The sequence below is a fragment of the Meleagris gallopavo genome, chromosome 1 (assembly GCF_905368555.1).
Source record: "Meleagris gallopavo chromosome 1, MGAL_WU_HG_1.1, whole genome shotgun sequence".
NCBI classification, from domain to species: Eukaryota; Metazoa; Chordata; class Aves; order Galliformes; family Phasianidae; genus Meleagris; species Meleagris gallopavo.
The window spans coordinates 81,672,812-81,697,009 of NC_139404.1; the positions used below are offsets into that span (position 1 = coordinate 81,672,812).

Consider the following 24,198-nt stretch of genomic DNA (forward strand, 5'->3'; position numbering starts at 1 on the left):
CGGCGAGCGACGGCGGGCGGGCGGGCGGGCGCCGAGTTGCCATGGCGGCGCCGCGGAGTACTGTGGGCCGGCGGGCGGCCATGGCGCTGGCGGGACGGAGGTCGAGGCTGTTCCGCTGGCGGCGCCTGGCCGCCCCGACCGGCCCGCAGGTAACGGGCAGCGGGAGTCGCCGCCGGCGAGTCGGGGCGGAGCGCGTTGGAGCGGCGGCGGCCAATCAGAGCGGGGAGCGGCGCGGGGACCGCCAGGGGGCGCCATAGCGTGGCTGCACCAACGATTCTAACGGGCGGGGCGGGGTCAGTGCTCTTGGCGGGCAGGTGACGCGCTTCGTATTTTGATGACTTTAAGGTTTGTTTTATCTTGTTTCCAGGCCAGGTTTGACTCCGACAGCGCGGAGTACTGGATGAAGGTGCAGTAACTCGGCTGCCTTACGCGGGAGCTCGGCCGTAAGTGGGGTTGCCCCGGCTCCACGCGGAGCTGTGGGTCAGGCAGAGCCCGGCTGCTGAGCAGCGCTGCACGGCGCAGGTAGAAATGGCACCTGGAGCCTTTCTGCTGCTGCTGCTGTGACCACCTGATACCGAGGAGGATTGTGTGAACTCTTCCTGGCCAGCATTGGCTGTGACAAAATTTTCATTGCTGGTTGCAGGGCAGTAACGCAGCGAGTCCTTGTTCAACCCCCAGGGGGTTTGCAGGTGTTTGCATGTTGAACGCTCTCTCCGATGGCTGTGATTGGCAGTAATTGCCAAACGAGCGCTTATCGCTTAATTGTTTCTGAGTGAAATTTCTCCACTCAATCAAGAGCAGCTGGAGAAACGTGTTTCAAAAGGAAGAATCTCTTTTCTTTTAACGGCCATACTGCCTTGTTTGACAGTCCCACTGATGCTTGTTCTCTCTTGATGAATATACATCAACTCTTAGAAATGTTTGCCTTTCTTTAATTTAAAGCGAGTGGAGCAAGCCTGTGAGTATGCTGTTTCTGAAGCTCTTTCCCTTCAAAAGCCGAGGTACCCACGAGGGCTTTGTGATCCTGCAGTGAGGCTGGAAACTGTGGAACAGCTGCAAGAGCACGATGAGGCCTGTATGGAAGGTGAGCCATATGCTGCCTAGGATGAACCCCTCTTGATCCAACACCCTGGTGTGGACAGGCTGTTACGAAGCTGTAGACCAAGAGAAACAGTTGGCAGTAAAGATCTGAGCCTTTCATCTAAGGAAGAAAGGCATAAAAGAATCATTTGGTAGAGTTCAACATCGTTCAGTTAGCAGACCTAGAAGAGTGATGAACTCCACATCTCTTGGAATTTTCAAGTCGAGACAGGGGTGAATACTGCCTTTGAAGATCTGGTCAAATACAAGTTACTGGCCCACAAGAAAATGGATGAAATTAGCTGGCATATTTTTGACAGCAGGCCAAATGTGAAAATGGATTGGCCCTGTGTAACTTCCACATCTATGAATAATTCTGTGGGCTTGCTTTAGTTCCCATGCAGAGTTTTGCTTACTAATTAACTAACTAAACACTCCCTTTGCAATGTCTGCAGCCACAAGTGCTTACTGACATTTAAAATTAAAACACACTATAAAATGATTTCCCATCAATAGTGGAAATATATCTGCAGTTTAAAGAGCCGGTAGCGCTCTTGCTTTCCTCCTGTTTCTTTATTGTTTTTATTTGTCCCTCTATGTTCATTTTGCTAGGTTTTTTATTTTTTAAAATAGCTGTCAACTGGATTGTTCCAAGCACAACTGAAAGCCATTTATCTAGAATATGATATTAGAGTAATTAACAGTATTATCTACATGTATCTCACTTTGCAAAGAAAGGTACAGAAAAAAGTAAAGTGCTGAACTCATTTATTCTGGTTATGAGAAGCTTATATTTCCCAGTCAAAAAAATAACTCCTCTGAGTGATATGCAGTTTTTCTCTCTTCTTTCTCATATCAGATATACTTCCTTGTTTCTGAGCTGAAATGATAGATTATAAGAGAAAGCAAAAGTGATTTGAAGGACAGTAAACATAGGATTTATTTTTTCTTTAAAATAAATATATATTTTTTAAAAAAGTCTTAAAAAGCATTTTTGCCTTTGAATGAGAAAGGTTTGCTTGGAATATCACCATTTTGAGTTAGAACTAGAGATTTAGAGCATCTGCTTCCTCCTTTTACACTCCTGTTATAGGTGTGACCTGCACTGCAGCAGCTGGCAAGATTCCTGCCCTTTGCCCATCTTCACCTCATGGATGGTTCCACTAATGCAGCTGCTCCTGATGCCTTGTGGTTTGTTTACTGTGTTCTGCTTCAGGAACAGCCCAGACACCCATGCAGTGAGAACAGGTGGCTCGTTGAGGCAACACTCACATTAACTGTCCTTGCTTTGACTAGGAGTTCTGAAAAAAGGATGTTTTACATTTTTCTCCACAGGCGTGGAGATGCAAATAAAGCCTGCAGAAGAGCTTTATATCCTATTGTGTATTTGGCATCTCATTGAGGAGCAGCAAATCCATCATGGATGCATCCCTGTAGTTAAGTTGCAGTCTTCTGAATAAAGACAGTCCCTACTGACGCTTGCCGTGTGACAGATTTTTAATCTAGACTTAACAGATGTTACTGGAGCTGTGGTATTTGCAAAGGTTAACCTGTACACTTGGAGCAAATATTTGTCCCAACGGTGATTCTTTTTGTATTTAATGTATGACAACATTGGCTGTACACATGGAAAAAATCTTAAGTGCCTGCAAGTGCAGTGGTGAAACACTGTAAAGCTATCTGAGATAGGAATTACTTTGTGTGCGTTTTCTCTCCTTGATAAATGGTATTGCGTTCACTGGGGTGATCTAGATGTCCAAAGAATTTTGTAGGAAAAAATGAGGTGCAAAAGAATTAATTTGTGATACGTGTGACAGGGAAGAAGTTTGCCACAGTCCTATTCTTTTATAGATCAAGAATATGAGAACAGGATTATCAGTCCTATTCCATTTTCTATTGTAGATGAGCTTTCAGTCATTTTAGAATGTTTTCTGAGCATGTGACATAACTGTCCCAGAGAAAGAGTTTTGCAAGTTGGCACTTACCTGTATATTTTTCAAGTCATCAGTCTCTTTCTTTGCAATAGCCCGAGAACTGCTCAGTAACTGGACTAAGTCCAAACTGCAACTGCAGCTGACGAGTGATGGAGAAGCAGAAGTTGGCGCTGTCCCGGAAAATCCTTCAGCCCTTCTAAAGTATAAGCGGTTTGATGGTGAGAGCACAGCAAAACAGCTCTTGGCTCATTTGTAGAGGACATACTGGGGAAGGGAGATGGGCCTCGTGGCTTTCGGACTGACAGGTGCAAGTCACATTATGGGTGAAGATTTCTCTCTCCCAGCTCTTAAAGCAGCTGGCCTTAGGGCTGTCCAAATGTACCTCATAAAGATGTGATGTCTCCCTTGTAAAAGAGAAATTATATTTCTGTTGTTTGTGGGTATGTTCAAGGCCTGTCAGTTTTATACAGCAATTTGAGATGCTTGGAGGCAAGGCAGTAAAAATTGGACAAAATGTTGTTATTGCTGTAGTGCATGCGGTGGAATACACTAGATTAATCCTCGTTGGGGATACATAGAGTGCAGTCAGTATGTCTGCTTTCATCAGAAATGCATTGACTGTCTGGAAAAAGTGATCCCTTTAATTATATTAGGCTTTGTAATCTGATGCAGGGATTTATTCATTTCAGACTAGCTTGAGATAATCTGAATTCCTCATTTCAGACTTGTACAACTATCTGGAACATGAATTGGAAAGTTCTTCTGTCCAAGAGTACCTACAGCATCTTTTGCAGAGTGAAGTTGTGAACTGTGGGATAGCGGAAAACCTTAGACTTGAAGACATCAGGGGAAAGCAAAAACCTGCAGATCCACGAATAACCATGGAGCTCAGACACAAGCAGGTGTGTATGCAAAGCAGCACAGTTAAAAGGATAAGACTGAAGATTATAGGATTAGAGTAAATGCTCAGTGATACTTGTTAGGTAGTCTCTCCTAGAGCACAAAAATCCCTGAGTTGGAGGCAGATAAACTGCAATACTCTTCCAGGATTTAGCTGAAAAGTTACTGTGCTTCAGCTTGCATGTTAGCCATTCACAGTAGCCTTCATGGGCAGCTTTCACTGTTCAGGTGAACTTTCACTATTTCATCTATTCAGGTTTTCCTTCTTTCTGAAGACTGACAGAAGCCAACATGACTCTCACTTCTGACTATGCTCCCATCAAGTAATGCTGGTTTAATACCACTCTTTTGAATTGAGTTTTTTGGTGGTCTCAAAACAACCAGTTTAATCACTGCCAGCTACAGATTGGATAGCATGCTTCTCACCCTGTTAATTCGCACTGAAGCTCAAATTCTTGAGGCCTTCTTCACCTGTTTTGATTTTTGCCAATGTCCTCCTTCCCAGGTAAAAGAAAATCGACTGAGGCGTCAGAAGGCATTAGAGCTTCAGAGACAAGAAAAGGCTCTGAGGAAAGCCATTCTGTGTGAGGCCAAGCTTCAAATACAGGAGGAGGACAGAAGGAAGGCTCTGAAGGCAAAAAAGGAGGAGGAGGAGATCCGGAGGGAAATGGTGAAGCTACGAAAGGAAATGGCTGAGAAGAGGCAAACTATGGCAGAAGCATGGAGAATGTAAGGGGGGGAGGGACATAGAAAGCACCATATGGAAGAGCAACTCTTTTTAGCTTCTTCAGGTAAACGTAAGAGAAGTGGTGGTCCCAAAGGAAACATTTTCAGTTACTCTGTCTTCAAACGCTCCCCAAACCTTTTATCCCTCTGATACTTCAGTGGCAGAACTTATCGTTAGAGAGAAGACGGGCTAAAGATGTTGTTAGACTCCCTCCAGCCATTACCGTTATGTAGACAGAAGCACAAAGCAGGAGTGTGTTTGCAATACCATGCATTCTCCATTAATTTCACAGCCATAGCTAGCCTTATTAGTGTTTGATACAGCATGAAAGCCAGTATATTAAAGTAAATGAATGAAATGCTGGCCTACCTACAATAGTCTATGTTGAAAACCTATCACTTAATCGACCTTTTCTCCTATAAGAGTATAAATTACGTTCTTGGCTAAGAATTCTGCAGAGAGATGTTCTTTGCTTCAGCTGAGCTTGGATTGCCACAGAGATGTGACCTGTAGAGATGCCATTTATTTACTCAGGCAGCCCTAACATCGTAATTCTTCTCATACAGTTCCATTTTTGAGCTTTTTTTAGTTTCTTCTTCATGTTTTATTTTGGAAATTTTATTTTTGGCTCCAGACTGCATAATCATTGGGATCCCAAACCTTGACTGGTGCTGTTCTCTATAAAGACTGAGTTAAATAGCAGCTTTCTAAGTGCTACTGGTCACTTTCTTCAATCATCAGATTGACGAAAAGTGGAGTAAGATCTGTACTATAGTGTTTTCTTCATTGTATTAGATCTCAATGTTTGCTCACTTTGCAGGGAACAGAAAAGGGAACGAGAAAAAAGCCAGAAACTGTCAATGCAGGAGGTATCTATTAACGTGTCACCACCCATGGACCTGAAGAAAGAAGAGCAAGGAAAGGAGAAACAGAGGAGGGTTCAGGAGCTGCTGAGCAGAATTCACACTAACAAACAGAGAGTAAGCATCTCCATCCTTTTATCTAAGCCTCTGAACTACCTGCCTTCAGCTACTCTTTGCAAAATTGAAATAAAAAGTCCTGGTTATCAAATCTCTTTTAAGTTTTCCAAGTTCTGCTTGGGATATCAGCAAAGTAGAAGACCAGGGTGAGAAGTAAAACTAGGAGCAAGAAATCTTGATCCCCCATACCCAGTGCATCTGGCTCTCAAGTGTACCCTGTGGGAGATTTTGCTTAAAAATGTGGAAAAGATGTCACATTCAGAACAGCTGCAGGAAGGAAGTAAAAGGAGCGGGAGTAGTGATGCAAAAGGGTATGAGAAAGATAAAGATTGCCTTGAAAACCCTAGTAGAGGAACAAGGAGTAGGAAAGAGAAGTACTGAGGGTTTAGGCTGACTTGAGCTGTGTCTCTAAGAGTTGAAGCATGCCACTATATCTAGACTAACAGCTTCCTTGAGGATCCACTCCCACTAGGGCCAGGAGGATATTCTGCAGTATTGCAACAGCTTGGGACAATCATGCAGAGTTCAATAATCCTTAGTAGGAAGCTATTTCTTTTACCTTTGTTATTGATTGTTAATACCCTGTTTTCAAAAATATCTCAAAACTGAAGGGAAATAAAAACACAAGTCTCCTGGAATCCTGAACCCACCAACCTGTGATTGGGAGATCAAAGAAACTGATTGGATGAAAAACCATAGTAACTCACTTAATTGGTAGCTAAACCATAGGAGTGCTTTCCATCCAAAATCAACTACACTATCTTACCAAGATAGGTATATAAATGTGGGGATTTCCAACATTATCCTTTGTATTTCTTAATGTCATCATCCTGAGAGCTTATAAAAAAGGAACAGGGATGCACCTGCTCATTTGTGATACTGCAGCCAGCTGTGGGTTAAATATCTATTTGTATCACATCCTTGTAATTAAAGAGATATTTTTGTACTGAATAATCTTATATGGATAGTTTCAGCAAAGGAGATAAACTTTCCCATGTTCAGGTATGAATGCCATCCATCATCAAACGTTCTTAATTAAGAAAGAGCAGTCATAATTAACATCATCTATTTTTTCCCCCACAATCAAAGAATCCCATAGCTTTTACAGTGATTATTCCCCCAGCTTACTTCATCTACTCATACACCAACTTCAAGCTTGGCTGCTGTTTAGCAGTACACAGTCTCCTTCCAGCACAGTTGAAGTTGTGAAGATAAGCCTAAATGAAACTGCAGAACAGTTCAGAGCTGGCGTAATGTGAAAAGCCACTGTTTAGCTGAGCTAGGCACTAGCGATTCTGATTATTTTCTTACAGCAAAAAGAAATAGCTAATGCTTTGACATTTTGTCCTTTTCTAAGTCACCACTTGGAGATTTCAGTGACCGAGAAGAATGCAATTAATACAAGGCATTATCACAAAAGGGGAACAGCTGAGTCCTGTGACTTGACCCACTTGAAGGATCAAATGAGCACTGTCTGCAGTGGCAGGGCTAGAATTATGGAGAGATTAGATAGCAAATTTCTGTTCTGTACAATGTAAATCACCCCCACAGGCAGCGACTCTAATTACATAATAGAGGAATGGTTTTGCTTCCTTCTGGAACAAAGGTGAGCTTAGGTCATGTTATAAATCTACACTAGGAAGTATCTCGATTTTTGTCTAAGTTAAAAAAAAAAAAATCAAATATATCCATGGACTAGTTGCTGACTGCTTTCAGATGCATCCTTGCCTATGGAATCTTTGACATTTTCTAAATATTTGAACATCTTTCTTGTTTCTAGAAATTGTTTCCATATTCCTTACTCATTTTATTCCTTTACATTTTGTGAACTGAGAGCATTTCACTCAAAAGCATTGAGCCCCGTGATATTTCTAGCCCACTTTTTGCATTAGGCTACATTTGTACTGCATTATTTATATTTACCCTCAAGGTATTTGTAGGGAGTGGGAATTATTAAAAAAAATAAATAAATCTCAAAAGCAAAGTCAGACAAGGGAATGATGGAGAAAGGATTGGCATTTGTGTTGGTCAATATCTTGCTCACTGTTTTTCGTTTTTTTTTTTTTAATCTTTCCCATGCAGTGCATGCAGCAGCATTTCTCTGCTTGGTTCAGACTCATTCTGGAGCACAGAATTAAAATGGAGAAAGCCAGAGCTCTTGCTGACTGGAAGTGCCAACAGAAGGTCCTGCGAGCATGGAGAAACTACACATGGGCCCAGAAAGTAGAGCGGGAAACACAGCAATTAGAAGTTTATCTGCAAGATCAAAACAGGTAGTGACCCTACACTGAAATTCCTCCTACTGCAAGTATTCTAGCTGGTGATCAGAGGGTTGTTAGGCAACAGAAGGAAAACAGTAGCTTGTTGAGAAAACTGCTACATTGCCTACAGTCTTCTAGAGGCCCTGTGGCACAGATGCAAAAGAAAGCAGAGAAAAAAAAGAGCACGTTCAACAAGTCTGTAACTCATTCTCTCTAGGTATCTTTCCTGGAAATCTCACTCTGGCTGGCTCGGGGCCCCGGCTAACATTAAAAATATATTAATCAGGAATAAATATGGCTTATCTCCTACTCAGTGGTATTATAGTCAAAATCATTTTGCCCAGTACCTTTCTTCAAAGAGGCTGTTGGATGAATTCCCTGTCTGTAGGGGAAAATTCTGTTCTTGCAGAGGCCCTGGGAGGCTGTGTGGCAAGGCACTGGTGCTTCCCCCTCTCTGCAGCTGGCAGGAAACAGAATGCCTCTTTAGCACCTATTCTGCTGCCCAAGGATGACAGGAAAATGCAAAATGTCAGGAAGGGAGATTTGCTTCAAAGTAATGGGCATTACCTCTGCCCTCCCATTCCTCCTTGGAGAAACAGCACAGCTTTGGAAGGCCTCCAGAGTTAAATAACAAAAAGACTCGGGAGCCTGATGACACGGCCTGGCCTGCTGTACTCAATACAGTTGTTCCAGGTGGGCTTTGGCAGATGCCTCACTCCTATCATAACATAAACGCTTTCTCATTCAGGAAAAACCAACTGTCGGCAGAGCATAACCAGCGGCGGCTTTTGCGCTGCTGCTTTCTGGCATGGCAGCGCTGGAGCCAAGCAGAAGCAGAAAAGAGAGAGCTGCAGCTCAAGAGAGAGGAGACGAAGAGGAAGATGGCACAGCTGTTGGAGACAGTGTCACTGGGGAAGAGTGGCTTGAACAGAACACTGGAGGTTAGCAAGTCTGAGACAGCCAAAGTAAACCAGCATCAAGTTTTGCAGCAAGACGAGGTAAAGTCTTGTGTGTGATTTTGTCTGTTGGCGTTCCAGTACATTCACAAAGTATTTCTGTGCAATCTGAAATAAAAAGCACGCTGTTCCAGGGGAAGGCTTCTTGTCCAGGGTGACCTCCCAGTACCTACCTACAACTGTTCAGGAGGGAAGCTGTTAAAGAGCAGAGGCAACTGTGAAGGACAGTGGATGAGTTTTAAAAATAACTAATTTCTTATGCTGCCAAGAACAACCCTTCATGTACTGTGAGTCGCAGTCCCACCCCCAGATCACTTTTGCTGAGAGATTAGTTACATCTTTAATGCCTGCTTAGACTGAAAAAGAATAACACTTGACTGCATGACAAGAGATTTTTGTCATGTCAGTACAGCGCTCTGGCTTTTCAGAAGTGTGGGGAAAAAAAAAGGTGTCAGTGAGTATCTAAGGGTAATGCACATCACAAGGAGATGGGAGAATCAGAGGTTGCTTCCTTAAATTTCTCTTTTGTTGGATCAGAGCCTGCCTTTCCTTTCTGTCTGTAAAACCTACAGGGCAGGACCCATATGAAAGCTGACACATTCACGCATTTTACAAGTCAAGCTTTTCATTTGCTCGAGTGTCAGTGAAATCTGATTTTCTATTGTGTTTATATTATCACAGTAGGTCAGTACTTTCCTTTGGATGCTTGTATAAAGGTTGTGCTGGAAGGATGGGACCAAATTTGGAGTTTGACCTAGAAATCAGTAAGCAAATCAGGTATCTCATGCCTCTTCTGAATAAAAACTGGTGCCAGAGGAGGCACAGCCTGATTCCTCACCATGAACCAGTTTCATGGTAATATTTGATCAAATCTGGAGAAGAGGCAAATGTAGCTGCCCTTTGTAGAATATTCTCCCATCTGAAAGGGAGCTGTCAAGTAGATCAGCCTTGTAGATCACTCGTATTTCATTTTCAACAACTGTTTTGCCTCAGTCTGAGCATTGAAAAGAGACAGCAAAGTCCAAAAGAGAGTGTGGTAATTGAGAGATGAGCTAACCCCTGAGAAATCAGTCGTCCCACACTGTGCTCCCTAACAAAATAGAGATATATTTCTGCCAGAACTCTTCCCTGACCGGGATTTCCTCCTTGCAGAGAAATGGCACAGAGCTTCTTAAAATAGTTTTTCCCCAACATCCTCCCATTTTGTGCATAACCAGGCCCCTCTGCCCTGGCTAGGAACTAGATAAAGATTGCACGGCTGAGATTGTTCTACTTATCAGGAATCTTGCTAGATTTTCATTAAAGTAATACTGTGTATCACAGGCAGAAGAAAGCTTGCTTTTAATTAATGCCAAATCTTCCTTCTTGTTTGTTTGTTTGTTTTTTTTCCCACCCCCCTTCCCCAGCCAACCAAAACATGCCTCATGCAGGAAGAGCCTGACCAGACCAGAGACCACTCTTGTGGGGATGCTGCTCACACATCTCATTCTTATAGAAAACCCAAGTTTGCCTGGCAGATCACCCTCAAACATGCAGCCCTGAGTGCCCAGGACCAGGTTATGTACAGAAATGAAATAGCTGGTCTTCCCAAGCAGTTTCAAGCACCCAGACCAAAGACAGCTCCTGCTTACGGTAGCTGTTTTGAGTACCGTCACACCTTCCAGCAACATGTGATTGAGGAGCAGAAGCGGCAGCTTCAGAAACAGCAAGAGCTGATCCTTGAACTGCAAGAAAATCAGAGGCTGAGCAGAGCAAAAGAAGAGGCAGTGCAAGCCACAGCGGCAACCCAGGCACTTGACTCTGCTTCACAAACCAGGGAGAAAAAACTGAAAAGCAAAAAACAATCCAGATGCCAGACTACAACCCCTTTGAGGTACAGGTCCTAGATAAAGCAGGCTCAATTAGTCATCACGTTTCATCCCTACTCAAGTAGAAACACAAATTGACAGGAATATTTCCATCATATTAGTGCTATCTGCTGTTCCTCTTAGCAGTGAAGCCTCAAACAGTATCAGTCTGGCCACAGTTCTCCATCCTCTGTTTTTGCAATTACTTGACAGCACATGATTGGTACAAGGTCTACTTAGAAGAAGCAACACTAGTGTTACACACAGTAGCAGTATGGATTTACATAGTTAGGAGAGAGATTGTCATACTCAGTATTTCAGAATATGCAACAGCTCTGGGTACTCATCTCTTTTGTAAGAATGCATCGTTAATCGCATTTTGGGCAGAAGAAAGGTATATCAGGGACCTACAATGAAAATGCAGCACAGTGGAGAATAGAAACTGTAAGGCCTGTATCTCAGTCATAGGTGGGAGGCTTGAGACAACATTTGACCATATTTATTGATGAATTTCTTTTCTCTTTCTTTTCATAGTCTACCGGTTTCTTGTGAGCCAGAGAACACAAAGGCAGCAACGCAAGGCAAGAGGTCAGCTCATCCCATAGTGAAAGGTATTTTTCTAGGCAGCAAAGACCATTCTAGGTTACTTTTCTCAAAAACTCATGTAAACTTGTGTTTATTTACCTCAACAGCTGGTTGAGAACAGTATGCAAGTAAAACTCAATACTTTTAACTAGCCTGGCCACCCCTGGGAGAGAGTAAGCTGTTTTCATGGCTAAGGCAGGCATCTATAGAACTTAGGCTACTGCAAGCCCTTGCTCAGTATGCTGTAGCAGCTGTTACCTAACATCTGAGTCTTGTCAGACTAGAAACAATCTCTTCAAAGAAGCTCTACAAGTTACTTTGCTATCATTCCCTTCACTGCACATTCAAGTAACACTTAAGCTAACTTCTCATTTTAATTTAACTTGACACAAGTATTAAGAATTTCCAGGGAAATTAAGTACCTACTTAAGATTTTGAGAGACAATGGTAGGCTGGAGAAGAAGCACCAGATGCCTGTCTTCTGTGAGTTATCTCCGCATCTCTGGCCATACTGGAACAGCATGCACACGTTACACATGCAACACAGCCTTTCATAGGGTATATTAAGATCAGGTTCTGCTATGTCCTTAACTTACCTTTTTCCATATTAACCTAGGGTGGTCACAGTCTGCAGAAAAGATTGTCTGGTATGTGATGTTTCAACAGTCTTGAGAATCTCCAGAGCAATTTTGGCTATGATGGCTAGGCATTAATAGATACCTTTCATTACAACTGACTGTGTTCAGTTCCCATGCTTCTTAGTGCAAGCCATCACTCTGATTTCTTTGAGCTCTGTACAGCTTGAGGACAGTAAGAGTATTTCTGAAGCACTCAAGTGCTTTTCTTTAGAGATCCATAAGTAGTTAAGGGCAAAGCTGTTACTAGATATTTTCCCTTGGCAGAGAAATCTGGCACAGCTGATAGAAAAAAAGAATTCGAGGTAACCTGTTGACATCCAATTACGGACTGCTCCAGCTTATGCTTTGCTTGTGACTGCAAGGGAAGCAAGTACAGGTTCTAAGCCCTACTGCATGTTCTGTGATGTCACGTCAGACTAACATCACTGATAGCCAGCAACACTGCTGCACTGCAACTTACCTTCCAGAAGAATTAAGCAGTAGTTTCACACTAATGGGACTGAGTAATGGGAGTGTGTCACCATGGCAGAGGCACTTTTCTATAATGCAGTCACTCTTTAAATAAGCAGCTGGAGTTTCCTGGAGACCTTGCTGTGACTGCTGCTAAATAGGTTCCTTGGTCTTTGGCCCTCAAACAGGAAATACTGGGATGAAACTTCTGGACACAGCTCCTTTCATAATCCAGCCTCATTGGTGTGACTGTCAACAAAGGAAGGTGGAATGACACTAATTGAGGCAGTCCTGAGTCTTGTACAGATTTGTGGGTTCCTTTTTCATAACACTGACAGCTTTAATGGGCAGCTGAAAACAAGTTCCTTAGTGCTGGCATTGCCAGGTCAAAAGGGGACCTGGCAGCATAGGGGTCATCCTCTATGTTCACCAAACTTGTACCATTACCTATAGCTCATTTGTGTTATGTTCTCCTGTTTCTGTTTCTGTAGCTATGGAGGAGAGAGCAATTCAGAGGGCAGAAAGGAGGAGGAAACTAGAAGAAGCTAAGCAACAAAGAGAAGAGGAAAAATTGGTATGGACAGTGGGAGAAATGAAAGACTTTCACACTATTCCAGTGACAAGAAATGCTGTTCTAACGTCAAAAAAACCCAGGGACCAAGAAAAACCCCTTTAGTATCTAAATGGAGTTTTACAGGTTGTCAGAAAGCAAATGTCCAGCATACATAAAAAAAAGTTCCTGCTATACTTGTATTCAGGGAACCCACTAGCTTTTCCATATCACATATCACTTTGTGTTGATGCAGCTGCAATTCTAGAAGCAGTCTCCCTCATCACCCTCCAGCACTTTTTCACACTTACCTTATGACTTTAACTGTCCTTGCCAAGGAGGGGAAGAGTGCAAAGATCCATTTGATTGGACCTTGTAAATGATGGGTGTTTCTTTTCCCTGCTTTTCCTTTCTGGTCACATGCAGCTTGAAAATATGCAGTGTAACCTAGTAAAAATCCTGCACCTTGGTTTCTAGCAAATCTCTGCTGAAAGGAGAAGATACTGATACTGTTTACATAGTTAATATAGAAATTCCATGATACACACCTAACAGAGAAGCCTTCTTAGCTTCAAGGCATTAATTAAATCTGTTACTGAGAGCATTAATACTAATTTGCATTAGGAATAGAAAGCTAAGAACCAGGGTCCTAAAACAACCAGTTTCTTTCTTCTCCAAGCAAGAAGGATGCACATGCATACCTGGAAACTTAAGCAAGCATTAGATATTGCTTTAACCATAGGGTGGGCAGACAAGCTTTAGGTTAGATTTCTTCAGCTACTGCTGTTGTGATCATAGAGATTAGAGGAAACACAGTGATTGCAATCATGCATGGTGGTGTGGGTTTTAGACCTCTGATGCATAAGCCAAGAGCAAGAGCTTTGTGGAATGAAAGCAGTTTGAGACCGAAAAGGGTCATAGGTGAATATTAACCTAGGGCTAAGAAAGATTGCCACATACGGGTAGTAGAAAGGAACAGTCTTCCTTCCTCTCTCTTCCACACAGTTCTTTGTCCAGCACGCATCGTGTCTAGTATGTGACAAAGTCTGCTTCTTTCTGGAGGTTCAGATGCTAGACAGTACTAGAAGAATACTGCCTGTCCAGGGGAAGTTTAGAGGCCTGTGTTCTCCAAAAAGGTCACGTACACTGAACTAAATTGTATCTATTTTATGCGTTCCAAGGCCCAGCTGAAGGCTGAAGAGGAAGCACGTCAGAGGAAGGAGGCCGAGGAAAAGGAAGCTCAGCAAGAAAAAAGACGAGAGGAGAAGAGGCAGCAGAAGCTGGTGATCAAACGTTATCTGTCTCTCCAACTTCAGCAAGGATAGGGAATAAGAGCCATTACTCACTTGCACTCAGTCAGCAGCCAGTGCTGAGAACTAAAGGTCTTTGTTAGTAGAGAAGCATTCCACAGCACCAAATGCATCAACTCACCACCATCTCCCTTTCTAGCAACTTTAGAAGGGCTGTTGGCCAAATGCATGATGTATGTACTGTCCCCATCTCAGTAGCCAGACTAGAGGTCCCACGTGTTGAACATCCAGTGCTAAGCTATGGCCACATAACCCCCAAAGAGGGGGGTGTGTTTGGGCTATTCTCAGGCTGTTCTTCCAATTGTAGGCTCCTCCAGCAACACAACAATACCAATCACAAACACACAATTTAGAAGTAAACAAGCCTGGCAGATGTATGAAGGGCAACCTTCCATCCAAAGAATGAGAAGCATCCCCTCCTTAGAGCTAGCAATATCCAGCAGCCTAGGAATAGCCCCACATCAATCTTGTTACTTACAAGCAAGCTGCCCTAGTAACCCAAACAGCACCACACTTGAAATCCCACAGGAATCCAATCTATAAATACTGTTCTACTTGGACCGTTTTAGAATGTTTGACCTTTAACTCTGTATCTCAACCAAAAGTAATACTGTACAGTTACATAATACCCACATACCTTCCCTATTCTTCTATTCTTCAGTGTTTAAGATAGATTAAGTGATGGGTTCCATGGATAAAACATTTTTGTACAGGTTTCCAGTCTAGTTTCATAAACACAGATAGCTACCCTTTGAGCTCACCAAAGCACCCCTCTTCACATTGATGAGGGCCCAGCAGGAGGAGGTTGTTCCCTCAGCGCTGCTGGCAGCCACAGGTTATATGGACTGTTACTGTTACAGCAGTGCTGGGGGAAGGCCCTGTGTTCACATACGGCCCAAGGAAATGTCTGGGTATATCACTTCTTCCATGAGGATTTTCAAGACAGCTTGCTTGCTTCTACTGGTTCATGTCTAGTTTGCACTGCTAAAGATAATACAGACCCTTATTTACTGTTAGGAACTCCAGCTCCAACACAACAACCTTAATGTTCATTTCATCCAGACTGAATTAAAACTACTGCTCTTCATATTGTAGAAAGAGCTGGAGAAGCAGAGAAGGCTGGAGAAAGAGCAACAGCTCCAGAAAAAGGCCAGAGATCATTATGAGAAGGCCCTACTGAGAAAACTGGGAATAGTCCCATGGAAGAAGCTAAGGGAGCAGGCCATGGAAAACATAATGGTAAGCACTGTGAATAAAGGAAAGGTCTGGTGCCGTGGGAGGAAGGGAAAAAGAATAGATGTGGCAGAAACCTTAATGGGCTTTTAGGACAAAGCAAAAATTCTTGCACACTCTGCCCTACATTGGGGCTTTAAATGAACTCATATGACAATAATCATGAAAGGTCACGCTTGTGGGTTTTTTTAATGTCCTCATTTATAGCTAGTGAAACAGGAGCCGAGAGGAGAGTGAAAAGAATGAATCTCAATCTAATGAAAAATCATCTTTTGTTAGCTTACACTTGCCTGCAATATTAACTGCCACTTAACTCAATGCCAGTAACACAGTAGAAGTTAGTTTAGCCCCCCAAAAAATATAAAGCAAAAAAATAAAATTGAAGTCATATGATTTGAGCCTGTCAGTTCTTTTGCAGCACAGATCACAGCAAAGCTAGTTAGTAAGATACTGCCAAGCCATTGTATTTAGTTAATGCCAGCCCATTACTAGGAGTTTCATTCTCCCTGGCAGCAGTGCTGGCACAGTGTGGGGCACTGTTTGAGGTAAGACACAAGTGATAATCCAAGTGACCAAAAGTCACCTGTACTAGCCTTGCCACACCTTCAGTGCAGAATAACTAGTAGCTTCTGAGATCCTGACACATACATCTTGATAATGAAACATTTCTGTACGTGACTGAGTTGGCATGCCTTATCAGTGGTAGACTAATAACACTCAACTGTATCCTGAAGATTTAGCCAAAGCCCATGGCTAAACTGGCAAGCTTCCATTTTAAGTCACAGGAGCTACTTACAGTATTCAATCCAGTTCACTTAGGTGTCCAGCTGGGAAGAAGTAGAGGGATAGCAGATGCTCTGAAAGTCTGTCCTGCTGTTCAGCGTTAAGGATTGGGTTAGACTAAATTGCTAGGCAATGCCTCTGCTCCACAACAGGTCAAACTGTGTATCAAATTCAGAAGGATTTTATCTAGGAAAGACTCAGCATTTCCTGCTTTTGGGAACTTAACATGCAAGTTGCTCCAGTTGTCAGACAACTGCAGTTTAGGGGTCCCCAAGAGCTGGGGTAATATAATATTGTATCTGGTTTTCAGGATACTCACACTATTTCAAGTAACCAGCTGCCTTTGCTGTTGCCTTTGTTCAGGTGGCCCAAAGGCACTACTGCTCAAGTCTGCAGAGGAAATGCCTGATGAGTTGGTTCCAGCACACCCAGGAGAGACTCATGGAGAAGGTGTCTCAGGCTGAGGGCTTCTTCTCTCACACGTTGATCAGATGGTGCTTCAGGAACTGGCTAAAGGTTTGCCTTCTCCACAACAGAGAAACAACACCAAGGGAGCCTGCTGCTGCCATACTTTCCCATCGTCACACACTTGTTTACAGACCTGCAGTCCAGCCTTTGCTGGGTTATGCTGTCCTCGTTCCAGCACCACCATTCCCTTCCTCAAAGACCTTCTTTCAGCTCTACACTCTCCATCATTCTCTTCAGTTTAGGACACTCCTACAATCCCCACACCCACCTTTAAACACTCTATCCCTGTTACCCACTGATTTCCATCCGACTCCTGTTCCTGTTACCTTTTACAGCCACTGTCTCAGTGCTGCTCTGTATGTGTTTATTGGGATGGGGAATTGTGAAGAAGCTGCCATTCTTACCTCCTTCTGTCTTCCTTCTCCAGTACAAAGATCACCTCTCCACTCTGGAGAAGAAAGCAAGTGCTTTCCATGCAGTCTGCCTCAAGAGGAAGTGTTTGTGGGCGTGGTTTGATCTGACCATGGAGGAAAAAAGCACCTTAAGGGAGAAGCTGAAGATTGCTACTGAACACTGGAACAAGTAAGCACATTCCCTTACCAGCAGGTTTTTTTTATACACAGGTTTAATTCCACCCACATAATAATTCCACCCACATAATATTTTAGAGACTCTGCTTTTGATGGGGCAATGATCTTCTCCCCAAGATTATGTGAAGTAAGTTATATACTGCTGGTATTTTGTTTCTGTGATATGAGAACAACATCAGCAGAGATTTATAGTAAAAAAAGAAAACAACAAAAAAAAAAGTCCATACAGCCCAGAAAAGGAAGTTTAGTCATATCCTTTGCAGGACTTTTAAACCTGCTGGAAGAAAATACAGTAAAAGCAGTTAAGTGGTTGAAACTTTCTAAGCTAATTAGCAGATTGGGCCATGCAGCTTCCTCTAAACTCAGAAAATCTCTAAGTACAGTTATACCAAGCAATGATTGTGCAGGAATTACATTATATTGTTTTGTCCACAGTGAATGATTTGGTTTACAAATTCAGAGTTGATTAACTAGAAACCCTACTTAGGGAATCATTCTGTTTCTGCCGTCATGAGCCTGATTTGACAGGAAAAAACACAGCAAACAGTTCTACCGATCACAATTGGAGCTAGATGCAGCCATTTCACTCATTGTCCCACAACTGCATCAACTGTGCATTTTAACAGGAAGAAAAAAACTACTGTCAAAGTGCAGCAGAAAACAGAAACATGCTTACCTACCTGACCATAAACGTATGTCAGTCACACAGTCACCGATAGGGATGTACTCTTGTACACCTCAAACAGGATCTGCCAGGATCACCTCTTACATAATATAGTGAAGCTGTTCTAACTTGCTAAGTCAGTAGGGTCAGAACAAGGCGTGGTTTAACTCAACAAACCATCAAACTGGAGGAGTCAAGGAGAATTCAGATGCAGGAAGAGTCTGGATTGATTCTACAGCTGTGACCTGCGTTAGGAGCATAGTCACATGGTTTGCCTCATCACCTCTTCCTCCAGTGGTTGGCAGCAGGCAGTTCAGAGCTCAGCAGTGAGCTGTTCCTTAAAAGGGATGGTTGCTCTCCATAGAGCATGTGGGAACCCAGAGCAAAGTACATTGGTGGGGTGCTTAAACTCAGATAAGAAATGGAGTCCAACTGTCTGTGTTCTCACATAGTTGATCTGGACTGAACAAACCCATATTTTCCATTCACGCTTCTCCTGAATAAGTTGCTTTCAGAGACCTTGTTTATTCTTATTCTTTAAGAAACGTCTTTTGTCTTCAGAGCGCTGAGCACACACAAGCTAATGAGTCTTGTCAGAGAGAAGAGCAAAATCCTTGCGGGAGAGGGATGGAGAATGGCAATGTGTTATTTTTCCCTGGGATGACTGACATATTAATGAAATGGTATACATGTACACGTTCAAGGTGTCACAGTTCTAACTAGCTACAGAAAGATCAAATCCCACAGGTATTTCAGGGGAATTTCCCCTCAAATAGAGATCATCTTTTATCTGGTCCTCTAAGCACACATCTAGGGACTCTGTTCTTTACGTTCTTAATTTCTTTCAGGAGACTCACGTTTGATGCATTCAAGGCTTGGAGGCAGTACCCACTACTGATGAAAAAGGAAAGAGAGAGAGAAGAAAGGAGGAACCAGCTACGAAGGAGGGTGGCTGAAATTCTTCCTGACTTCCAAGCATGACAGAAGAAACTGAAAGGAGACTGGGGAAATGGACAAAAGGTCTCATTCTGTTCAGTGTTATCTTTCTTCCAGCTGAAACAAATTCAAGATGAAGTTCTGTTCAGTGCAAATGGTAATCTTACAGCCAAAGCAAGTTCCCTGGGGCCAAAGGAAGTATATATGGAACCTAGTTTGATATTTTTACTTTGGACTTGAGTTCTTCCCCATAAGATCCTCACAACATGAAGTCTCCATAGGGATTTATGGGCTGGTAGCAGCAAGGTCTAAGTAGCCACAGCATTTCAAGCTGAGACCATTTGTGCACTCAAAAGCTGCAGCCCTGACACTAATCCACCCCCAGCTCAGGAAGTGGAGAACTGAGATGTACCTATTAAGCAGAAACCTTGGTGCTTTTCTGTTGCCAGTACTCCACAGAACGACAAATTGACCAGAGAGCAAACAGACTTGACTATCAGCTGATCCCTGCTAACAACTGCTGTGAACTTGGCCACACAAAGAACAAATTTTAGCTAATTGTGCCAAGGAAGTTTGGATGGGAGGAGAAGAAAGAGCTGTTTGTGCAAATCCTATTTACTAACAGACTAGGTCACAGCATCACATATGGATAGTCTAAAAACTGGACTTTTACAATGACTGTCTAGTTTGTAGTGCTGTCCAGTTCAGAGGCATGACGCTTTGAGTTTGGTGGCAAGTGGTTATTCCAGGTTTATGAACCTCTTATGATAAAGATCCCCTCTAACCTAAGCCATTCTAAGATCATCTAGTTCCAACCCCCTGCCAACCACCACATCTGGCTGCCCAGAATCCTAGCCAACCTGGCCTTGTATATCTCCAGAGATGGGGCATCCACAACCTCTCTGGGCAGCCTGTGGCAGTACCTCATCACCCTCTGAGTAAAAAAAAAAAAATTCTTCCTACCATCTAACCTAAATCTACCATCTTTTAGTTTAAAGCCATTACCCCTTGTCCTATCGCTATCAGATGTGTAAAAAGTCAGTCCTCCCTCCTGCTTTTAAGCTCCCTTTCTGGAAGAACACAATGAGGTCTCCCCAGAGCCTTCCTTACTCTGAGCTAAACAAGCCAAACTCCCTCAACCTTCTTTCACAGGGAGGTGCTCCAGCCATTTGATTATCTTCATGGCCCTCCTCAGGACCTGCTCCAACAGCTCCACATCCTTATACTGGGGTCCCCAGGCTTAGACACAGTACAGCAGATGGGCTCTCATGAGTGCACAGCAGAGGGGAACAATCCCCTCCCTCTCTCTACTGGCCATTCCTCTTTTGGTGCAGCCCAGGATTTCATTGGCCTTTTGGGCTGCAAGCACACACCAATGGCTCATGTCTAGCCTTTTGTCCATCAGGACTCCCAAGTCCTTCCTCCCAGGAAGAACTAGAAGGAGTTCTCCTCCTAGTCTGTACTTGTATATGGGATTGTCTCCCTCCAAATGCAAAACGTCGCACTTGGCCTTGTTAAACTTCCTTAGATTCTAATGTGCCCCTTTCTCAAGCATGTCTAGGCCTCTCTGGATGGCATCCCTCCCTTCTGTTGTGTCCTCTTGCTTCATGTCTGTCATGTAAACATTTTCCAGGCTGGTTTACTGTAATATTTGAAGATACATTGTGCAAGTCTGTCTAGGTCCTTTCACTTGACACATACCTCAAACGAGAAAAATGCAGACTGTTTTTACATAAGCTAAAACTGACATAATCAAAAGGAAGGTTTCTCATAACTCTAACCTTAACCTGCAGCATAGTGCAGATACACTAATGCAGCTAAGGTACAGTATGTCTTTTCTCAGCAGTAGCATAACAGAGGAATCTGGAAATGCTTTCCCCTCCTCACAAGATAAGTGAAGTTGTCTCCAAAATAGCTTGGCAATATGGAAAACATCAGGGCAAAGCAAGAAAGGTGGCAGTTTACTGTTACCCATTGTACTGGATAATTTTCTTAACTCTGTATACGCATTGAACATTTTTAATAAACCCAAATCTGAAATGAGTGTAACCAGGTTTTCAGTGTCAATGTAACAGAAGCTGACTGAACGGCACGAGACTGGAGTCTGTTCCTAGGGAACATGGACCAGAGCTAAGCACCACTGATTAAGCAGTGTAGGGTAGGCCAGTTTCCCAAACTCAAGAAGCTTTAGTTTCAGCAGATAGGTCGTCCAGAAAGTCTCCCTTCTCACACAAGCTGGGCTGCCCAACTGACTCAGTGTCTTTCTGAAGATGTCTGCTACGCCCAGGCTGCCTCCCTCCCATGAATGTTAACATCTACCACTCTCCCCACGGCAGATAACAGACCTGACCACCAACAGGTCAGATGAGCGTGCTATCCAAGTGCAGGGAGCTGAAGGTGCCCACACAGAGCGTGGGCGAGTACAGACCATCTGGCTGCATTAAAAGCAGATTGCGAGAGGAAGCTACAAGCTGAGAGGGTTGAATAACTCATCTTGCAGAGGGGGAAATAGCACCCTTCTGCAGTGCCTATCTCTTGCAGAGGACTGAGCCAAGGAGGCTAGCCATAGGCTAAGCAGAGCTAAATCTCTTACGTGTTAAAAAGGTACTGCATAGCACCAGCTGCTCAGGAGTGCATCTAGTTTACTCAACTGTGGATTCTTCCTCCAACAATGCCATAGTTGTGCATTTTGTGCCCACTCACCAGCCATGAAAATAATGCTGCTTCTGTAGAGCATGACTGTACTTTAGGTGGGGGGGTGAGGGGGGAAGGGTGAGTCAGCACTTGCTTTTGAAGAGTATTGAAGACAAAGACCAGTCTTATCTTCTGAGGTTTTCTTCTATTCTTAGTAGTTCTGACCAAGATTCTCCCACTGCCCCAAGATGCTCTTCTGCTGTATTGTTCTGGCAGCAAAAAGCCAAAAGATGATCCAGGAAGGTGTACTTCAGCATCCGTTTTGTCATTGCTGCAGCTAATTCCATAGAAAAAGGCATTTCCACTTAGGTGTAACAGCAAATTCAGAACTGTAATCTGATCACAAGCTGCCCTTCTCCTTATCCCCATTCAACACCTGCCTGCTGAGTTCCCAAAAATCCTTGACTACACCCAACACAAATCTGGCTACTGCTGCTGAAAAGTCTTCATTGTCAGCAAGCACAAAGCAGTCTTCAAAGAGAAATTGCTGAACGGCTGAGAGAAGTGCCACCAGGCAAATCCCAGAGCCCTGGGAACAATAAAAGGCATCTGTTACTCTATTCATCAAAAGTCATCTTGCCTGTCAAGAGATGTGTCGTTTGATCCTTTTGGTATCTTGGGACACATCTTCCCTCTACCTGCACAAAGAATATCCATGTCATTTCCAAGCATGGCTTAGAAATGAGTTTAAAGGAAAAAAACTATTCCTTTTCAGGGTTCTAGATGCACTGCAAGGGCAGGAGAGAAAGCAAGACATTGGATGGCATTACTCAAATTCAAGGCCCTGGTTCAAATCCCTACTGGAGGGGTATTCCTAACTTCTGTGGTGGTGAGAACTGCCAGCCAAGTCTGTTTCATCCCAATGTGAAAAGACCTGAATGTCAATAGTTGAAAAACTGCAAGAATTATCTATTTCCAAATGCCTCCTTAGCCTGCTGCTCCCTTGTTCCTATGTCCACTTCACAGCTAAGCAGCCAGGAGATGGTGGCACTTTTTGGATGTTTGACCTGGCTGTGTGCGTCGGCATAAATCAACAGGCAACTTCACAGATAATGTCTGATAATTTATTTTGATTTATAATTGCATCTATTTGAAATCACTGGATACAGTATATATGATGGACACACACACACACACACACACACACACACACACACACCAGTCCTTTCAACAAAGCTCACAGATGTTTCATAGAATTATTCCTAAAGCTTTGGCAGGGGGTGAGGGAAAGAAAAACCAAAACAGAAACAAGAAAATCTCACAAGACACACTCTACTCTCCAAGGCAGACAGTTCTTCCAGAGCATGTCATTCTTAGTACTGTAATTAAATGTGGTTCATGAAGATTTTGGGAGGCTGAATTTCCACATTTCAGAAAGAACCTCACCTGTCCAAAGATTTCTGCTGTACAAACACCCTAGAAGAAAATCTTAATAAAACAAGAGTTCTTCATTGAAAGCAATATAGGAAAACATCCATAATCACACACGCTTTCTGCCCTAATGAGGCAATATACATTCATATAGAAGGAAAATGTCAAGCACATTATTAAGACATTAGGCAATGAGGCAGTATCCATTTTAACTCTAGAAGAACTTTTATAGCAAATGGTTTCCATTAAGACACTTGAAAGCAACCTACTTCAGAAAAGCACCATCATAGCATGAAGGTTAAATACGAGAAGAAATCACAAGCAGCACCAACTTGGGCTCACCGGTGACTCTTGTCATCTGAAGACAAGTTAAATGGAGAAAGTGTACTTTGGGATCCGTGACTCGTCTACAATAAGCAGTTCAGTTTAAGATGACAAAGTTAAGAGTGCCAAGCCACCATTTACATAGTGTATCTAATGATGTACAGCTCTTAGTACAGTCACCAAACAACAGGGTGCTAGTATTTGTACAAGGGGGCTTAACACTAGGACAGTAGCAACATTAGAACCCTGGACCTTCTATAAAACCAAACCAGTCATGAAACAACAAAAGGCCATGGTTAAAGCAAGATCCACCCATTTCTAAGTCTGGGTGAAGAAACATCAAGGCTAGATACCATTCAAATACTTCAGTGCTTCTTATTATCCCTGGGCACTCTCACACAAAACTCAGACACGACCAGCAGCATACTGTTTTCTTATTGTCACACTGATGCATGCTGTTTACTGGTTTTATGGACTGACTCTCCAGCCCTACCAGGTTGCACTAGTTTTTAGCATTTCCTTCCCAGCGCAGCCAACATTGAGCTCAGCAATAAAATTTAAAACAAAAATTGCCCTTTCATGCACAAGATATCACAGCAGTCTGTCTACATTATAAGTGAAACAGGAAATGTTGCTCTTTAAGGTCGTCTTCTTAATTCTGAAGGCTATTAAAAGGAGAGCTCCAGTGCATGCATGTGAAGCTTTCAATACTTCCACCCTTTCAGATCTCCACCATCTCCAAAGGTATTCACAAAGTAAATCCTCTCAGCAAGAAGCCAGGAGGATAAACAAAAGCCATGTCCTTAAAGAAAAAGCCACCACTGCTATGCAGACAACAGTGAAGTGAGCTTCCTGCTCACCGGAAAGTCAGCACTGTGCTCTCCTCATATGAAAACCCAGTCTTGCAAGCATTTTAT

The 24,198-nt window shown here is 43.1% G+C and overlaps 1 protein-coding gene and 1 long non-coding RNA gene across 7 annotated transcripts; one reads left to right on the top strand and one right to left on the bottom strand.

Annotated features, from left to right (window-relative positions):
- Positions 1-6: 6 nt before the first annotated feature.
- Positions 7-20,941, top strand: CCDC191 (coiled-coil domain containing 191). 6 transcript variants are annotated; one of them, XM_085237606.1, is made up of 18 exons: positions 44-149; positions 368-443; positions 943-1,084; positions 2,174-2,271; positions 3,107-3,232; positions 3,738-3,916; positions 4,420-4,643; positions 5,462-5,621; positions 7,704-7,894; positions 8,631-8,880; positions 10,245-10,711; positions 11,220-11,296; positions 12,850-12,932; positions 14,090-14,191; positions 15,314-15,457; positions 16,598-16,750; positions 17,130-17,284; positions 18,805-20,941. In XM_085237606.1, the coding sequence occupies exons 4-18, from the start codon at positions 2,235-2,237 to the stop codon at positions 18,935-18,937; spliced, it is 2,481 nt and encodes an 826-aa protein (XP_085093732.1). In that variant the 5' UTR covers positions 44-149; positions 368-443; positions 943-1,084; positions 2,174-2,234; the 3' UTR covers positions 18,938-20,941. The 6 variants fall into 6 exon arrangements, with proteins under 6 accessions (XP_085093709.1, XP_085093726.1, XP_085093702.1 ...); XM_085237583.1 differs by lacking the exons at positions 2,174-2,271; positions 18,805-20,941 and adding an exon at positions 18,518-18,665 and having other exon boundaries at positions 7-149; positions 368-406; XM_085237600.1 differs by lacking the exon at positions 368-443 and having other exon boundaries at positions 8-345.
- Positions 3,231-18,590, bottom strand: LOC116217283 (uncharacterized). Its single transcript, XR_004161632.2, has 3 exons — positions 17,973-18,590; positions 17,107-17,219; positions 3,231-3,418 (listed from the first exon to the last, which is right to left on the bottom strand). It is a non-coding gene; the product is annotated as an uncharacterized LOC116217283 (long non-coding RNA).
- Positions 20,942-24,198: the final 3,257 nt, after the last annotated feature.

Coding starts and splice junctions, on each gene's coding strand:
- CCDC191 (XM_085237576.1), top strand. CDS start 42: ATGGCGGCGCCGCGGAGTACTGTGGGCCGGCGGGCGGCCATGGCGCTG. Junction 150..367: donor CCGCCCCGACCGGCCCGCAG/GTAACGGGCAGC, acceptor TCTTGTTTCCAG/GCCAGGTTTGACTCCGACAG. Junction 15,458..16,597: donor AGGCCATGGAAAACATAATG/GTAAGCACTGTG, acceptor GCCTTTGTTCAG/GTGGCCCAAAGGCACTACTG.